Source organism: Physeter macrocephalus, chromosome 6 (assembly GCF_002837175.3).
Source record: "Physeter macrocephalus isolate SW-GA chromosome 6, ASM283717v5, whole genome shotgun sequence".
Lineage (NCBI taxonomy): Eukaryota > Metazoa > Chordata > Mammalia > Artiodactyla > Physeteridae > Physeter > Physeter macrocephalus.
Window position 1 is genome coordinate 75,634,835 of NC_041219.1, and position 18,070 is coordinate 75,652,904.

The following is an 18,070-nucleotide window of genomic DNA, read 5'->3' on the forward strand; positions in this document are numbered from 1 at the left end:
GAAAAGATTGGCTTTTGACTGGAAGAGAAAGTAAGTCCATTTTAAGGGACAAAAATAGTATGAGTTAAAAATTAATTTAAAGTGTATGTGTATATTTTTCTTCAACTTTATTGAAGTGTAATTCACATAAATAGAATCTACCCTCTTAGGTGTACCATTCTTTGTATTTTGACAGACCTGTACAATTTCACAACTACCACCTAAAACAAGATTAAAATTAAACATTTCCATCACCCCCCAAAAATCCTCTCATGTTCCTTTGTAGTCAGTATATACATGTATTTTTAGTAGAATTTTTGAGTGGAAAGTCAACTTATACATTATTTCTTTCATGGAATGTGCTCGTGATGTTGCATCAGAAAAGTCATTGCCTTTAAGTTCATCTAGGTTTTCTCCTAGGTCATCTTCTAGGAGTTTTATAAGTTTTGCATTTTAAATTTAGGCCTATGATCCATTTTGAGTTACTTTTTGTGAAGGGGGTAAGACCACTGTCTAGATTCATACTTTTGCATGTGGATGTCCAATCATTCTAGCAACACTTGTTAAAAAGACTATCTTTATAACATTGTATTGCCTTTGCTTCTTTGTCAAAGATAGTTGACTGTATTTATGGGGGTCTGTTTCTGAACTCAGTTCTGTTCCATTTGTCTCTTTATCTATTCTCTTGCCAATACTACACCGTCTTGATTGCTGTAGCTTTACAGTACATCTTGAAGTCAGAGAGTGTCAGTTCTCCAACTTTGTTCTTCAGTATTGTGTTGGCCATTCTGTTTTGTTTGTTTGTTTTGTTTTTTGTCTTTCCATATCTTTAGAATCAGTTTGTCAATATCCACAAAATACCTTGCTGGGATTTTGTTTGAGAATGCATTGTGTTTATAGATCAAGTTGGGAAAAACTGACATCTTGACAACATTCAGTCTCCCTTTCATGAACATGAAATATATTTTGATTTATTTAATTGTTCTTTGATATCTTTCATCAGAATTTCGTAGTTTTTCTCATGTAAATCTTGTACATATTTTGTTGGATATATACCTAAATTTTTCATTCGGGGGATGGTAATGTAAAGTGTATTGTGATTTTAATTTCATAGTGTTTGCTATGTAGGAAAGGGATTGATGTTCGTATATTAATCTTGTATACTGCAACCTTATTATAATTGCATATTAGTTTCAGAAATGTTTTTGTCAATTCCTCAAGATTTTCTACAAAGATGATCATTCATCTGTGAACAAAGACAGCTTAATTTCTTCTTCCTTTTTATTTCCTATTTTTACACTATTTCATTAGCTAAGACTTCCAGTACAATGATGAAAAGCTGAGGTGAGAGACATCATCCTTGCCTTCTTCTCCAGTTTTTGCTTCATCCCTTTATATCACTCCCTCAGGTTAAAGGCCTGTTTAAGTAGGAGGAATAACCTATTTGCTTACATTTGTTTCATGCCTATTAGAAATTATATCTATCTGGGTGAAATAAATCTAGTATAGCTTATCTTTAGTCTTATTTTATTCACTTTAAGAAGTTTATTAATATTATTGAGTTTGTGGTAACTGCATAGATTTAATCCCATAGGTCATCTTATTTAGGTTTTCTTTCCAAACAATATTTAATGTGTTGGCCCATGAAGAGATGAAACAGCTGTGTGTGACTCACTTTATATTAAGATGTTTATTAAATTTATTAAGTGTCTTTCAAATCATATTAAATGGAGGCTTATAGGAAGATGTGCTTTAAGACCATCCTACCAGATCACTTGATCTTTTTCAATGTTTGTGCTTTCTAGAAAGTGAAAGAAGATACTTGTTGAGTTTGCTTTATAGAATATATACTACACACACACCACACACATATAAAGTAATGTGAAGTTTGTGGACCTGTGATAAATGGATAACAGTATACCTGAACATGAGCTTCTCTGATTGCTCAGTCTAAAATTTGATATACCAAAAACTACGTATGATTGTGATTAAATCTGTTTACAGTATCTCCTATGACTCACATTACAGGAAAGAAGAGATTTTTTTATATTTCTTTTTTTTTTTTTTTTACAGGAATCAAGTAAAAACCACAGAACCTCTATATTTATATTTGAGTCTATATCAAACATTTTTCTCTTGGAAAAAGTTCTTCCAAAAGAGAGGAAAAGCATAACCCATTTCTGAGTGCCTTTTGTTTTAAGCTAAATTTCGAAGGACTGTCCTTGATACCCTTACATTAAGCAGCTACTCTGTAAGATTAATGGGACTCTGTGGTTTGCATTTATTTCTTCAATTTGCTTTAAAAATTACTAAAATTTCAATATAATTTTAAGAAGCAATCAATAGAATATTTTAGATAAACAAAATATAATAAACTCTTCACTGTTCTTGAATGAGATTTATTGGTTTAGATTTCAATTAATTTTCATAGTGCCTCTCAAAATGTTGTAAGGCTATGTCTTGCAAATTCTGTAGAAAGTATCTCTGTTTTGAAATTATAAATATTTGAAAAGAGTCGTATGATTAAATGTTTTCATTGGTTCAATTTCGGCTCTGAGGTATGTAACAAAAGGTGTTCAGAACATCCTCACCTTGGAATGGTCAGCTAGTAAGGTACAAAAGAATGTACTGACCATCTCTGATATCATCAAAATCCATGTGCGCCATTTCCAGGGTGCTGAATGTTAATTAAGACAATTAAACAATTGTCTGTTGAGGCAGATGGCAGAAGTAATACAGGCAATCTCCAGATATACTTTATACTTTATTTTAGATATAATAAAGGGAGTCTGAAACCTTTTTGGCCAAAGGTTGATACTTTATAATTTCTAGCTTATTGTGATTAAATAACTAAAATAATATCTGGCCCAGAGAGGAAAGACATTCCTACTTCTGGAAGAACATGTCAGTAAACAAACCTCAAATCCAGCTCACCTTCTACTACTGTCCCCTATAAAAGCTGCAAAAAGAGCTCCAATCATTTTCCTTCTTGTACAGACAATACTAGTAATAGTTGAAAAGGAGTAGTTATAGTATCAGAAGTAGAAGCATTTGTAAAGATGTTCAACATGCTTAGTCAATAGTGAAATGCAAATAAAAACCACAATGAGATTGTCAAGATGACTATAGTAATAATAATTTAAAAAGCAGAAAGTAAAATATTGTAAAGAATATGGAAAGATTGGAACCTTTGTACATTGCTGTATTGCGAATATTATTTATTGATACTTGTACGTGAATGTTTAGCAGCATTATTCATAATTGCTGAAAATTGGAAACAACTCCAGTGTCCCTCAACAGGCGAATAGATAAATAAAAGTGGTATGTATGTACAATGGAATATTATTCAGCCATAAAAAGGAATGATGTTCAGATACATACTACAACACTGATGAACCTTGAAAACATTATACTGAGTGAAATAAGCCAGAAACAAAGGACAATTACTGTTTGATTCCATGTATATGAAGTATCTAGAATAGGCAAATTCATAGAGATGAAAAGTAGATTAGAGGTTGCCAGGGGCTGGGGTGAGGAAGAATGGGTTATTGCTTAATGGGCACAGAATTTCTGATGAGGATTATGAAAAAATTTTGAAATAGTGATGATGATTGTATGGCGTTGTGAGTATATTTAATGCCACTTGTCCACTTCAAATTGGTGAAAATGGAAATTCTTGTTATATGTATATATTTTACCAAAATATATAAAGGAAGTACAAGTAGTAGTGTAATAATAGTACTTAACATTTAAATTTTACTATTTAACAGGCACTGTCCTGAGGTGTTTATATGTCGTAAACTATCTGTTTCTCACTGTAGACATATTTTATCCACAAATAGTTAATAGTAGTAAATGAAAGCCAAGAATATTGTACTGTAATAATTGAGGTCTTAATTATTATGGCCACCTTCTCTTTTATTGCCATCTGTTCCTGTAAAAGCACTTATAATTAGTTGGACCTCTAATGCCCCATGGATACTGAGGGATAACTGTATTTTTTTTCTATTAGAACTTTTTATTTAAAATTTGTGTATTTTTAAAAGTTTATTTCTACTTATTTATTTCCAAATCATATTTGGTATTTCCTACTTTTAAAAAGTTACGTGTGTTTTGGGAAAAAATTAGTTGTTATGGTATTTGTTGAAGAAAATTTGTTTTATAAAATAGTTCTACAAGTCAAATATAAGAAAATGTATTTATGTTTCATGGATTGTCTATCAGACATTAATGTCCATGAGAGCAGCATCCCTGGAAACTAGTACATTGTCAGGTGTTGGTACACACCAAGCAAATATTTCTTGTATGATGGTTGGGAAAAAATGCATTAGCAAATTTATAAATTTACATAGAGAGGTGGACAAGTTGATAGGGAAATGATATGTAATAATTTACAAATTAGTATATGAGGGTAAACTTTCCTTTAGGACAATTTAATTTAAAAATAAGATATTAAAATGTATAGTTGAATTTCTACCATGAAGATTTATGATTTAATTTATAATTTAAACAATTTTAAGAAAGAAAAGAACAATAGAAAATCAACATTTATAGGATATTCCAGTGGAACAGTTTCCTTAGTTAGCTGCCGTTATAGTCCATGATTCTGTTCTCTAGGATCATCTCCCTCATCCCTTGTCCTGCTATTGTTTGTAATTTGGTATTTTCTCCCTGGAGTACAGTTTGAAGGTATGCATCAAAATATAAAACATACTCAATTTTCAACCTGCTCATACTGCTTCTAGGAATTTTTCATAAGACTGTAATTCACAAGTTTACAAAGATGCATGCATAAAAATCAAGATTTTTTTTAAACTGAAATATTGCAGACAACATAAATGTGTGTAGATAGCACAATGATAAAATGTAAATTTAATTTAATAAAACAAAAAATAGCATAGTTGTATTTATATAGAAAGATTACAGAACAGTATTATAAACATATTATATAAAATGTTTATGTATATCTACGTATTTAAATACACAGAGAGCTCTCCAGAAGGTTGTTTGTCTAAGTGCTATCAGTGATTTTCTTTGGGTAATGGAACCCTGGATGATTTTCACTTCTTTACATTTTTCACGATGAATGTATGTGATTCTTACAAAAACAGTATATTTTATTGAACTTCATATGGTTCTTGATTAGCCACTTGTGGATCATTCACTTTACAAATTAACTGTTTAAGACATAAACTTTTGCCATACCATTCAGCATCTTTCTGAGTCATCTTTCCTAATATCAATTGATATTTATTCAAGAAATTATCTTATTTTAATATTATTCTGAAAAGAACAAAATCAAAAGCATAGATTATTCAAATTCTTTTAAAGCCAAATGGAAGTGAGGTCTTACCAGACATACTACTTATATTATGTAGCTTTAGTAACTAGGTAGTAGTGGCACTGCTTTTATCTATTAAGTGATTACTGCTGAACATGAGTATGCAGATATAATGATTGCTGAAGCTCTTCATTTGAGAGCTGGTAAATTACTTAGCCTCTCTGGGTCTCAGATCTGAAAATGAGGAAGATTGTCATCTGATTTAGCAGTCTGTTATGTTTAATATGGTACAACCACATGTAAAGCCCTTTTAACCGTGTCTGAAACTTCAAAGTGGTCAAAAAAAGTTAGCTATTTTTAGCTATCTATCTATCTAAAGTAAAGTCAGTCACCTTGTATTTTCTCAAGTAGATCTATGATTTTACTTAGGGTATATTTTATGTAGGATGCTTCTTTCAAATGATAATGGGAGGTTTATTTTGGCTCAAACAAGCTCAAAAATAGTCTTCCATTATAGTATACTGTCAGAATTAAGAAATGAAGCTCAGGAATGAATTTTCTAAACATTGCATTGTCATTTTTAGCTAATGTTATCCTCTTTGACTAGTTCTTGTTGGACCCCTGGAAAAACATGGCCTACTTATAGTTAATTACTTATTGATTAGTCTGACTTATTAATATAACAGTTCATTTTAAGGAGAAATCATTTTTAAAATTATTGATGACTCTGAGAAGTTTATTTTGCAGTTTAATTCCAATAATATTTACTTGTTCTATTTTTGTTATGTTTACTCCCATCGCAAAGCCTAAATTGAATATTTTCAGTCTCATATGAGAAGTGTATTATATTTATCATTTTGAAGTCTAATTATTTGCGTGGTAAAACACATTTTATCCTGCGTGTTTTATAAATAGGATTAGGTATTGTTTCTGACTATGAAATTCTGTGCGCATCTAGACTTTCAAAGAATACAACATTAAAGTCTCAGTTATTATTACATATCATATGCTAAGCCTACTGATTTATTAGTCAAATGCTTTTCACAAATTCATATGGTACCAATAATTTCCCATCACCGTGTCGTGATTTATATCACAGTTTGGATTTGTTTTTAAAGAAAAACCACATTTTTCTTGTAATTTTTCTTGTTTTCTTGAAACATAAAGATAAAAAATAACATTAAAATTAAAAACAGGAATAATAGATTATCTTAACTTTCTGACTATTTGGTCACTTACTCTCAAAGTAGACTGCCTGCCTAAAAAATGTTTTAAATCAGAACAACTTTGAATGACATAGATCTGTTTTAAAATATTGGGTGTCAGAATTGGTTTATATTTAAAGGAGGCTTCTATGTAAATGGCATTCTAAATCTGAGAAAATATCTTACTTGCCTTTAGTAACTGAATGAGAAATCTATGTGAGTAGGAATATATACATATATGTATATATGTATACGTATATGTATATATGTTTTGTTTTCCCTAAAAGCACTGTTCAGAACAAGTATCTGGTTTATCTGTGTTGAAGATATTGAGGCTACAAATGTTCAACTTTCTTAAGAAAACTTCGTTCAAACTCCAAGTGTCTAGTCCATGATAATTAGCTGATGGCTCTGTGTGCTTTTCCATTAGTACATTGGAATAAAAATAAATACATGAACTCTATATTCTTTAACATTACCTATCACATAATATTCCTTTGACCATTTTCATAGATTTATTTTTTTGAATCTATGGTAAAATCTTGAGATGAGAACAATCATCTTTCAATTTCTGTAACAGTGCTTTACTAGAAACACAAATAATCTGTTAAGATAATTATTCATCAGGCAAACATCAGTTATAATCTGATTGCTCTCTTACTGCAAGCTAATAATAATTTTAATGAGTAAATTTTCCAAATTTAATTTTAGGAAAGGACATTTTATCATTTTCTGATTCACTTCATATTTGGAATGTTTTTAAATTAGATCTCATGTCATGTACTTTATTGAGTTTGGGGGCGAAAAAAGTATATCTTTTTTGTGTGTGTGTGTGGTATGTGGGCCTCCCTCTGCTGTGGCCTCTTCCGTTGCGGAGCGCAGGCTCCAGACGCGCAGGCTCAGCGGCCATGGCTCACGGGCCCAGCCGCTCCACGGCATGTGGGAACCTCCCAAACCGGGGCGCGAACCCGGTTCCCCTGCATCGGCAGGCGGACGCGCAACCACTGCGCCACCAGTGAAGCCCGAAAAAAGTATATCTTGACTGATGGAAGAAACATGAATTCAGGTTTTTTGGCTCCTAAGCCTTCATTTTAGCAAACTTTCTTGTTTCCTCTAGTAACTGCTTCAAATGAATTCTACCAGCTGTTCTCCGTGTTGATAGATTATCAGTCTCAGAGCCATAATCATAATGCAGTTATCTTTCCTTGTAGCATCAGAGGCTCCTTGAAATGCTTGCCACAGAGAAGGAACTGTTAAAAGAAAAAATAAAGGAAGCTTTGACTCAGCAATCTCAAGAACAGAAGGTAATACTTTAAGTTTGCTTGGACTGTGGAAAGAATGTTCTGTTACCTCAAATAATACTTTAATGTCTAGCTGTCTTATCATTTACAGGAAATATTGGAAAAATGTTTGGAGGAAGAAAGGCAAAGAAATAAAGAAGCATTAGTATCTGCTGCAAAGGTATTTCTCTCTGAAAAGTTTATTCTGTAGCTTAATTTCAATTATAGTTCTATTTTTGTTATGTTTACACCCACCTCAAAGCCTAAAATGAATGTTGTTGGTCTCATATAAGAATTGTTTTTGTCATCTTTATGTCTAACTATTTGCCTGGTAGAGACCCATCAGTAATAATCAGTTTCTTTGTAAATAAGTGGAATTAACAAACTGAGTTCATTAATGGTATAGTCAATCTACTTTTAAAAATATTTCATTCCAGAAAAATCAAAATTTTTTTTTCTTCTTCTACTGTTCATATTCTTGTTAAATTTACATTACACAAGATAATTATATTGTTGAAATGCTTTACATTTAGATTATTAATCACTTGTTTAAAATAATATATCTACATAGGAACACTAATATCCACTTGGTATTTGCTAGATATCATACAAGTAGTGTGTGTGTGTGTGTGTGTGTATGTATATATGTATGTATGTATCAAGGTATGTGGTTTTTAAAGTCAACTTTGAAATAGATCATCTGGGTAGTATATTCATAGATGTTAAATATATATATATATATACTAATATATACATATGTTGACCTGAAATATACTGTCAGATATTTGTCCAGCAAAAATGGGTTTATTCAGGATTAGGAGAGAATTGCAATTTGGGGTCTGCAACCATGGTGAGCCATGTACAAGTTCCCACATGGCAAGGAGAACACTTTTATAGAGAGGAAAGGAAGTTGTGAGGGCTACAGGAAATACAGAGTCCATGGCTTTTCATTGGCTGAGTCGCTGCCAGGAAAGAAGAGGAGTCTTTCTTCTTCCTGTTGGTCTCTACTATAGTTGCAGGGCATGAGAGTTCCCCCTTAAATAGATCTCCTGACACTATTTAATTGAGATTTCTGTTTATGATTTTTTTTTACATTTTCCCCTTTGATCAAGACCTTTTGCTGAAAGCACCACTGATCAAGAATCAAGGTTTCTAGTTTTAGCTCTTTTTGTCCCTCAGTTTCTGGGTGTGGTGTCTCATGTCAGAGGGAAAGTGCAGATTGGAAAACTATTGCAGTCACATTCAAGTAAAGGAGGGGTAGGAGGGAGACCTCTTAGGCAGTTTTCTGAAGTCCATATGTTATCAAGATTATAGACATTGGAGATCATCTGAAGTGTTATGTCATCATCAAAGGTTTGGTGACAAACTTCTAAGAGACCTGGTCTGGGTATCTTGGGAAAGCTGTCTCATCAGTTGTCATCTGCTTCATTTCTGGGAAATCTTTACTTTCAGCTCACCAGATGATATACAGGTCCAGTCAGGGTTAGGTGCTTTCTTTAGGTGTGTCATGTGAATCCAAGAGTCTATTCCTTGTTGTTTGGTGGCACAAGGGTTGGTTATCAGTGCCTGATAGGGGCCTCTCCAGTGAGGTTGAAGAGCATTCTTTTGGAAGTGTCTTTTCCAATAGACAAAATCTCTAGGTTGCAAGATGTGATGCTTAAGGTCATCATCTCCCAAGGGCACACTGTGAAAAGATTGCTCTACCTGGGCATGGTTATTTTTAATGGAAACAACTAGGCCTTTGCAATATGAGAGTATCTCTCCTTTTATCAGTTGTGGGTCAAAAGAGGCAGGAGCCAAGTGCATTGGGTGTCCTGTAACTATCTCAAAGGGTGAGAGTTTACGAGTTCCAAAAGGAGTGGATCTGGGATTTAGAAGGCCAGCAGCAATAATTTTGGCCAAGGTGTTTGGAGGGCCTCTACAAATTTTTCTAACTGAATCTTAATAATGCTGTTAGTGCATTCAACTAAACCAGAGGATTGAAGGTGGTAAGCACAGTGAAAACGTTGTAAAACTGGCCAAACAGCGCAAACTTGTTGAAGCACCTAGCCAGTAAAATGGATTTCTAAATCACTATGATGTTTGAGAGGAGCTCCTCAGGTAGGGACAATCTTTTCCAAAAGTACTTTAGCCCCAGAAGAGGGAGTAACAGGTCTGCAAGGGAAGGCTTCTTTCAGTCCACTCTGAAATCTACAGGCCATGACTAAAACGTGACGTTCATTAGCAATCCCCACTGTTTGAACCACGGCGTGGGCTGCTTTATAGTAGTGGGGTTGAACACCGAGATTGTGCCTTCGGTGTCAGGACTGGAAGAGGTTCATCCTCAATCAGGAGAAATATTTCTCCTCGCCGATTAAGAGGGAGAACTGGGAAGAGCCCCTATAATTCCTCAAAGCCCCGTTATTGAGAATTGAAAGGACATTGGAAAGGCTGGTTAGAGGACTGAAGGCACTCGAACACTTAAATTTGTAACAGTCTTTCCCAGTGTCCTGGTTTTTTGCAATAATAGCAGAAACTGGGAAAGTTTTGATTTCATTCAGGAATCTTCATTTGCTGGATTTGAAGATTAAGAAATATGGTGTTCTTCCTTTTAGGTGACTCATGTAGAGTGTGAGAGAGCTGGTTTGCTAGATTAATTAAGTCTGAAATAGAGATAGTTTTCTGTTTCATCCTAGTCCTTTTTACTAGAAGGGAAAATGTCCCAGTCCAGCCCATTAATAACACAAAGTTAAAAGCCACCCGGGTGGAATCAACATCTGAGGGAAGACCAGAATTTTCTTTAGAAGCAGTCTGAAGTCATGTAGTAGTCATGAACAGGTTCATCCAATGTTTGTGTGCAAGCCTGAATTCTGTTCCAATCAACAGGCTTTGGTAAAGCCCTAGGAATTGCTCGATGAAGCCACCTAGCGATTGCCTGAGCCTGACCGTATAAGTTAGACTTTTCAGGATTTTCCCAATTAGCGGTTTTCATCCTATGCTGGGCCTGGCCTTAACCAACAAGTATATGAACCAGCTGATATGAGTCAGAGAAACAAGGTTGATAAGTTTGAATGACTATATTAAATTCCTCAGCAAATCTGTGAGGATCTTTGGTTTACTTTGGGAAAATATTTGACTATGGCTTGCAGTTCAGCTTTAATCCAGAGAATATAGGAAATTAAGAGTTTAACTTTTGGATCCTCAGAAGGCTTAATTTTACAGGGAAAAATTCTGAAAAGTTCAGAGGGAAAGGGGGTAGGAAGAGTTTTAGAGAAAAGGAGAAGTTTGACAGGATAATTAGTATGGGGTATAGAGGAGGCATCAGCGGCATAGAAGGGTGGGAGGAAGATGGCGCCAGAGGCACAGTCTGGCCATGAGTTTGCAAGGCTGAGTGATGAGATGGTACCAGAGGAAGCCAAGGAAGAAGAACCTGAGGCTTTGGGAGCCATTTCATCTTTCTTTAATTGTTGGTTTGCCTCAGTTAATCTTAAAATCTTATTTTGCAGAGAGAGAGTTTTCGGCTTCTGATAATATTGGGAAGCCTTAAGATACCAATCGAAATAGGCATACCACTCAGTTCTGGAAATTTTTGAGCTATTGTGATCTAATTCAGTTTTAAGGAAATTAAGTTTGGGGATTTCAGAAGTTTCCCATAATGGCCACTGATATTTTAACTTGCCTTTGGTCAGGTCGGTCCTTTTAGTCAGAAGTGAGCATGAAGGGGTAGAAACTATGGTTTTTAAATATCAGTTTGGCTGGAGTCCCTGTAGGGGTAGCGCCCTCAAAATACTTAGTTAACTGGGATCCCATTTCTCAGAGGTTTTTCTCTAGAATAAAAGAACAATTTTCGAACAGCTTAAATAACTTACAGCTCAAAAAGCTTGCAAACTAATACCAGCCAGTTCTAAGGAGACAGCTTGGTCCTAGAGGAGCCAGGCCAAAGGCTTTTGCAGCCAATTTCCAGAGAACAGCCCCTCCCAAAGGAATAGGCAGAAGGCTGAAAAACCAATACACCTTTCAGTGAAGAAGTCCCTATTCCCAAAGGAATGGGCTGAAGGCATTTCCAGCCAGCTTTGGTTGAAACAGTCTTATCTCAAAATCAGACCAAAGTTCCTGCAGAACAAGGCCTTAGCCAGAAAGACGAAACCTTAAAATAGATTCTGAATAAAACCTGGAGAGCTTCAAACACAAAGAGGGCATGGGCTTGGATCTAGGAGAAAGACGTACCTTCAAACTCCAAGGTCAGCAAGAAAGCAGTGAGCGACAGTGGGCTCAGTTGTGGGTACCACATCTGTTCAGTAGCCGCAGAGCCTTCAGAGGTCTTCTCTGGTCCCCATATGGGCCACCAAAGTGTTGACCTAAAATCAATAGACTGCCAGATATTTCTCCATCAATAATGAGTTTATTCAGGAACAGCAGAGAATTGCAGTTTGGGGTCTGCAGCCATGGTGAGCCATGTGCAAGCCCCCATACAGCAAGGGAGAATGCTTTATCAAGGGGAGAAGGAAGTTGGGAGGGAAGACTGTGGTAAACGGAGTCTGGGGCATTTCATTGGCTGAGTTCTTGCCAGGGAAGTAGAGGAGTCTGTCTTCTTCCTGTTGGGCTCTGCCATTGTCGCAGCACTTATAAGGTGAGAGCTCTGCCTTATGGTCTCCTGACACTATTTAATTGAGGTTTCTGTTTATTAATTTTTTAACACAAATATAGCACTGAGTGTTGAGTTTGGGATTTAGATTTAAATTTAGTAAACAAGCGTTGAAAGTCTCATAGGTACAGATCACTGTGCTGAGGTGGAAGTTCAAGAATGACTATGATTTTGTCTTTTTTCTTAAAGAATTTACAATCAGGTAAAAAAAACATTGTTTATGTACTAATAAGGTAAGAAGGAATGCATTAAATTATGAGTATATAGATAGTATTTGCATGGCATTCATAGGAGGTTTTTATTGTTTGGTGTTTTTTTTTAAATTTATTTATTTGGTTGCGCTGGGTCTTAGTTAGTTGCGGCATGTGGGATCTAGTTCCCCTACCAGGAATCGAAACCGGGCCCCCTGCATTGGGAGCACAGAGCCCTAGCCACTGGACTACCAGGGAAGCCCCCCATAGGAGTTTTTAACAATAAATTTCTTTTGAACTGACCCTTGAAGGATGGCTAACATTCTGAATAGTGAGTTTGCATTTTATTCCATAGGTAAGTAGAGACACATTGAAATTTCTGAGTATAGGTGGGTCGTAATGGTAACTGACATTAATTTTTGGGAAATTGGAGCAAGAAAGGCCAAAGGCAGGGAAAGAATTAACAGAGTGCATCTGAAATTTGCATAAGAGATAGTGAGTGGCAGAGATAGAGTAGTAGTAGTAGCTTGGAAAGGAATGAAATAGGCAAATTCTAGAAGTAGTTAGGAGATAGAATCAACATGTTTGGTGTGGATGAGGTGGCCAGTTTGTGAACTGCCAGAATATTCATTCAGCAGCAACAGAGAAAGTAATACTATTTCCTTGGTGTAGAGTTTGAGCTGCCTGTGATATATCTAGATGATAAAGTCAAGTAGGCATCTAAATCTACATGACATTTACAGCTCGGTAGATAGGAATCTCCTGAAGATATTAATATGGGTTAGTATGATTTTTTGTTTTGTTTTGTTTTCCAGCAGAGAGATGGTAATAGTAGCCATGGAAATTATTGTCATGTATAATTACCTCAGAGGAGTAACAAGTAGAGTAACAAGTGGTCCAAGTTCTTAGCCCTGAAAGAACTCCAAAATTTAAAATCCAGAGGAAGGAAGAAGTTACAAAGAATTGAAGAGACTCAGCAAAATGCATAGGAGAAATATAAGCAGCAGGCTCTCATGAAAACCAAGAAAAGAGAGGGCTTCACAAAATCAGAAATAATCAGCTGTATAGAGTGTTGCTTTGAGGTCATGAAAGTAAGGATTAAAACAAAAAACAAAAAATATCATTTGGTTTAAACAACATGGAAGGCATTGGTGAACACAGTAAGAGAGTAATTTAGGAGAAGAATTGTGCAATAAAACAGGAGTTCAAAAAATGGTGACTGTCAGCTTTAATGACTTTTGTCAAATTTGGTTGTGACCTGGAAGCAAGAAAAAAAGTGGTAAGTGTCTCAGGAGTGAGAGGTCCATGGACTTTACTACGTACGATGGTTTCCTTGAGGAAAATTCTTGTGCAGCTGTTTGAGTTGCAACTGAAATAGGCTCTTTTTTCATGGAACGCCGTTTTACTGAATTAGTAGGGTTATACAGACTTTAGTATTTGGCAGACATTTTCTCCAAGATAAGCAGAGTGAGCCCAGCACCTTAAGGACAAAAACTGACAGTTCTTGTTGCCAATGATAAAATTTGAGCTTTAAAAAAAATTAGAATTTTAGAAAATTTATTTCTGCTTTTTAATAAAGCCTCTTCTGATGAGATTGATGGTGGTATTAACAAAAATGTGGCTTTTTTGGTTATAATATAGCGAAATGTGTCAACATCTGGAGGAGATGCATAACTCATTGAATCAGTGTTTGCCAAATAAAAAATGTTTAAAAAATACGTAAAGGATTCATTCAAAATGCAAGAAAAGATTGTAATGTAACCGAGTACAAAAAAATTCATTGACATGATTTTATTTTTCTTATTGCAACTTACCTTTAAGAACTACCCCTTGTTAAGTTTTGGTGTGGAATCAGAAAGAATATCTACAGTGATCTCAACTGGCTACTAAATAATTCTCGCTTTCTTCTACATATATTTGTGATGCTGGGTTTTTCTTATAAACTTCAACTAAAAATATCATTACAGATTTAATACAGAAGGCAGGTATAAGAATCTAGGCTCTCTTCTATTAAGTCAGATAGTAAGGAGGTTTACAAACATTCTTCTCACTTTTTAATTTTTGAAAATGTAGTTATTTTTCATAAAATACAGTATTAATATATAATGCACTTACTGTTATTAATTATAAATGAATTAATAAATAAGTATTTTTATTTTTTCTTGGTTTCAATACCTAATACAGTAAATCTTAATATGTATAACCCATGTAAACAAAAGCTCTTAGAATTCCTCTATAATTTTTAAGAGTGTAAAGAGATCCTAAGACAAAATAGTTTGAAAACTGCTACTTTAAGCCAAGACTTGGTTTCTTTGAAGTTTAGAAGTGCCATGGAAATAAGTTGGTTATTTGTATAAAAACAAATAATTTATTTTACAGCAGGTATTACATATGAGTAAAAAAAAAACAATGTCAGAAATAAACCCTATAGGATCAAAATTTTGAGTTTTTTAGGTTAACTCAAGTCTTTCTTATTCAAGGAACTATTGTAGTCACTCATTCAAATATTTTTGTTTTGGTCATTATTTGTTTTGAAGCTTGAGAAAGAAGCGATCAAGGATGCAGTTTTAAAAGGTATAGAAGAAGAAAGAAAAAATTTGGAAAAAGCCCATGCAGAAGAAAGGGAGTTATGGAAGAGTGAGCATGCAAAAGATCAAGAGAAAGTATCTCAGGCAATTCAAAGAGCTATACAAGAGCAAAGAAATATTAGTCAGGTTAGTAAAATTAGTTCTTTATAAATATTTTCTTTTTTCTTATTTTTTGCAACATAAAGTAGCTTTACTATTATTTTATCTTACTTAAAATAATCTTACTGGGCATAATTATTTTACTTTTGAGTTTAATACTTTAACTGAATAATTTTTAATATATCTCTACTTTTCACTTTTTTTTCTTTTAGTTTCTTTTTTTTACATCTTTATTGGAGTATATTGCTTTAAAATGGTGTGTTAGTTTCTACTTTTGCATCCCCCTCCTTCCCACCCTCCCTATCCCACCCCTCTAGGTGGTCACAAAGCACTGAGCTGATCTCCCTGTGCTATGCGGCTGCTTCCCACTAGCTATCTATTACACATTTGGTAGTGTATATATGTCCATGCCAATCTCTCACTTTGTCCCAGCTTACCCTTCCCCCTCCCCGTGTACTCAACTCCATTCTCTAGTAGGTCTGCGTATTTATTCCCGTCTTGCCCCTAGGTTCTTCATGACCATCTTTTTTTGATTCCATATATATGTATTAGCATACGGTATTTGTTTTTCTCTGTTGATGGACACTTAGGTTGCTTCCATGTCCTGGCTATTGTAAATAGAGCTACAGTGAACATTTTGGTACATGACTCTTTTTCAGTTATGGTTTTCTCAGGGTATATACCCAGTAGTGGGATTGCTGGGTCGTATGGTAGTTCTATTTTTAGTTTTTTAAGGAACCTCCATACTGTTCTCCATAGTGGCTGTATCAATTTACATTCCCACCCACGGTGCAAGAGAGTTCCCATTTCTCCACACCCTCTCCAGCATTTATTATTTGTAGATTTTTTGATGAGGGCCATTCTGACCGGTGTGAGATGATATCTCATTTTAGTTTTGATTTGCATTTCTCTAATGATTACTGATGTTGACCATTCTTCTATGTGTTTGTTGGCAATCTGTATATCTTCTTTGGAGAAATGTCTACTTAGATCTCTGCCCATTTTTGGATTGCGTTGTTTCTTTTGGTGACATTCAGGTGCATGAGCTGCTTGTAAATTTTAGAGGTTAATCCTTTGTCAGTTGCTTCATTTGCAAATATTTTCTTCTGCTCTGAGTGTTGTCTTTTCTTGTGTTTATGGTTTCCTTTACTGTGCCAAAGCTTTTAAGTTTCATTAGGTCCCATTTGTTTATTTTTGTTTTTATTTCCATTTCTCTAGGAGGTGGATCAAAAAGGATCTGGCTGTGATTTATGTCATAGAGTGTTCTGCCTGTGTTGTTCTCTAAAAGTTTGATAATGTCTGGCCTTACATTTAGGTCTTTAATCCATTTTGAGTTTTCTTTTTGTGTATGGTGTTAGGGAGTGTCCTAATTTCATTCTTTTACATATAGCTGACCAGTTTTCCCAGCACCACTTACTGAAGAGGCTGTCTTTTCTCTACTATATATTCTTGCCTCCTTTATCAAAGGAGGCAAAGTTGACCATAGTGAATGGGTTTATCTCTGGGCTTCCTATCCTGTTCCATTGATCTATATTTCTGTTGCTGTGCCAGTACCATACTGTCTTGATTACTGTAGCTTTGTAGTATAGTCTGAAATCAGTGAGCCTGATTCCTCCAGCTCCATTTTTCATTCTCAAGATTGCTTTGACTATTCGGGGTGTTTTGTGTTTCCCTACAAATGGCGAAAATTTTTGTTCTAGTTCTGTGAAAAATGCCAGTGGTAGTTTGATAAGGATTGCATTGAATCTGTAGATTGCTTTGGGTAGTAGACTCATTTTCACAATGTTGATTCTTCCCATCCAAGAACATGGTATATCTCTCCATCTATTTGTATCATCTTTAATTTCTTTCATCAGTGTCTTATAATGTTCTGCATACAGGTCTTTTGTCTCCTTAGGTACGTTTATTCCTAGATATTTTATTCTTTTTGTTGCAGTGGTAAATGGGAGTGTTTTCTTAATTTCACTTTCAGATTATTTGTCATTAGTGTATAGAAATGCAAGAGATTTCTGTGCATTAATTTTGTATCCTACTACTTTACCAAATTCATTGCTTGGGTTTAGTAGTTTTCTGGTAGCATCTATAGGATTCTCTGTGTATAGTATCATATCATCTGCAAACAGTGACAACTTTACTTCTTCTTTTCCGATTTGGATTCGTTTTATTTCTTTTTCTTCTCTGATTACTGTGGCTAAAACTTCCATAACTATGTTGAATAAGAGTGGTGAGAGTGGGCAACCTTGTCTTGTTCCTGATCTTAGTGGAAATGGTTTCAGTTTTTCACCACTGAGGACGATGTTGCCTGTGGGTTTGTCATATATGGCCTTTATTATGTTGAGGAAAGTTCCCTCTATGCCTACTTTCTGCAGGGTTTTTATCATAAATCGCTGTTGAATTTTGTCGAAAGCTTTCTCTGCGTCGATTGAGATGATCATATGATTTTTCTCCTTCAATTTGTTAATATAGTGTATCACATTGATTGATTTGCATATATTGGAGAATCCTTGCATTCCTGGAATAAACCCCACTTGATCGTGGTGTATCATCCTTTTAATGTGCTATTGGATTCTGTTTTCTAGTATTTTGTTGAGGATTTTTGCATTTATGTTCATCAGTGATATTGGCCTGTAGTTTTCTTTCTTTGTGACATCTTTGTCTGGTTTTGGTATGAGGGTGATGGTGGCCTCCTAGAATGCGTTTGGGAGTGTTCCTCCCTCTGCTATATTTTGGAAGATTTGAGAAGGATAGCTGTTAGCTCTTCTCTAATTTTTTGATAGAAATCACCTGTGAAGCCATCTGGTCCTGGGCTTTTGTTTGTTGGAA

The 18,070-nt window shown here is 34.9% G+C and overlaps 1 protein-coding gene across 10 annotated transcripts in view; it reads left to right on the plus strand.

Moving 5' to 3' along the window:
* CCDC91 (coiled-coil domain containing 91) overlaps positions 1 to 18,070 on the plus strand; it is a 393,065-nt gene that overhangs the window by 262,445 nt on the left and 112,550 nt on the right. For 8 of the 10 annotated variants that reach the window (XM_055085536.1, XM_055085539.1, XM_055085537.1 and 5 more), the window contains 3 exons: positions 7,677 to 7,769; positions 7,858 to 7,926; positions 15,098 to 15,274. In XM_055085536.1, the coding sequence (XP_054941511.1) occupies positions 7,677 to 7,769; positions 7,858 to 7,926; positions 15,098 to 15,274 (339 nt within the window). The remainder of the gene's footprint in view (positions 1 to 7,676; positions 7,770 to 7,857; positions 7,927 to 15,097; positions 15,275 to 18,070) is intronic. The other 2 variants (XM_055085544.1, XM_055085540.1) reach the window with 2 other exon arrangements.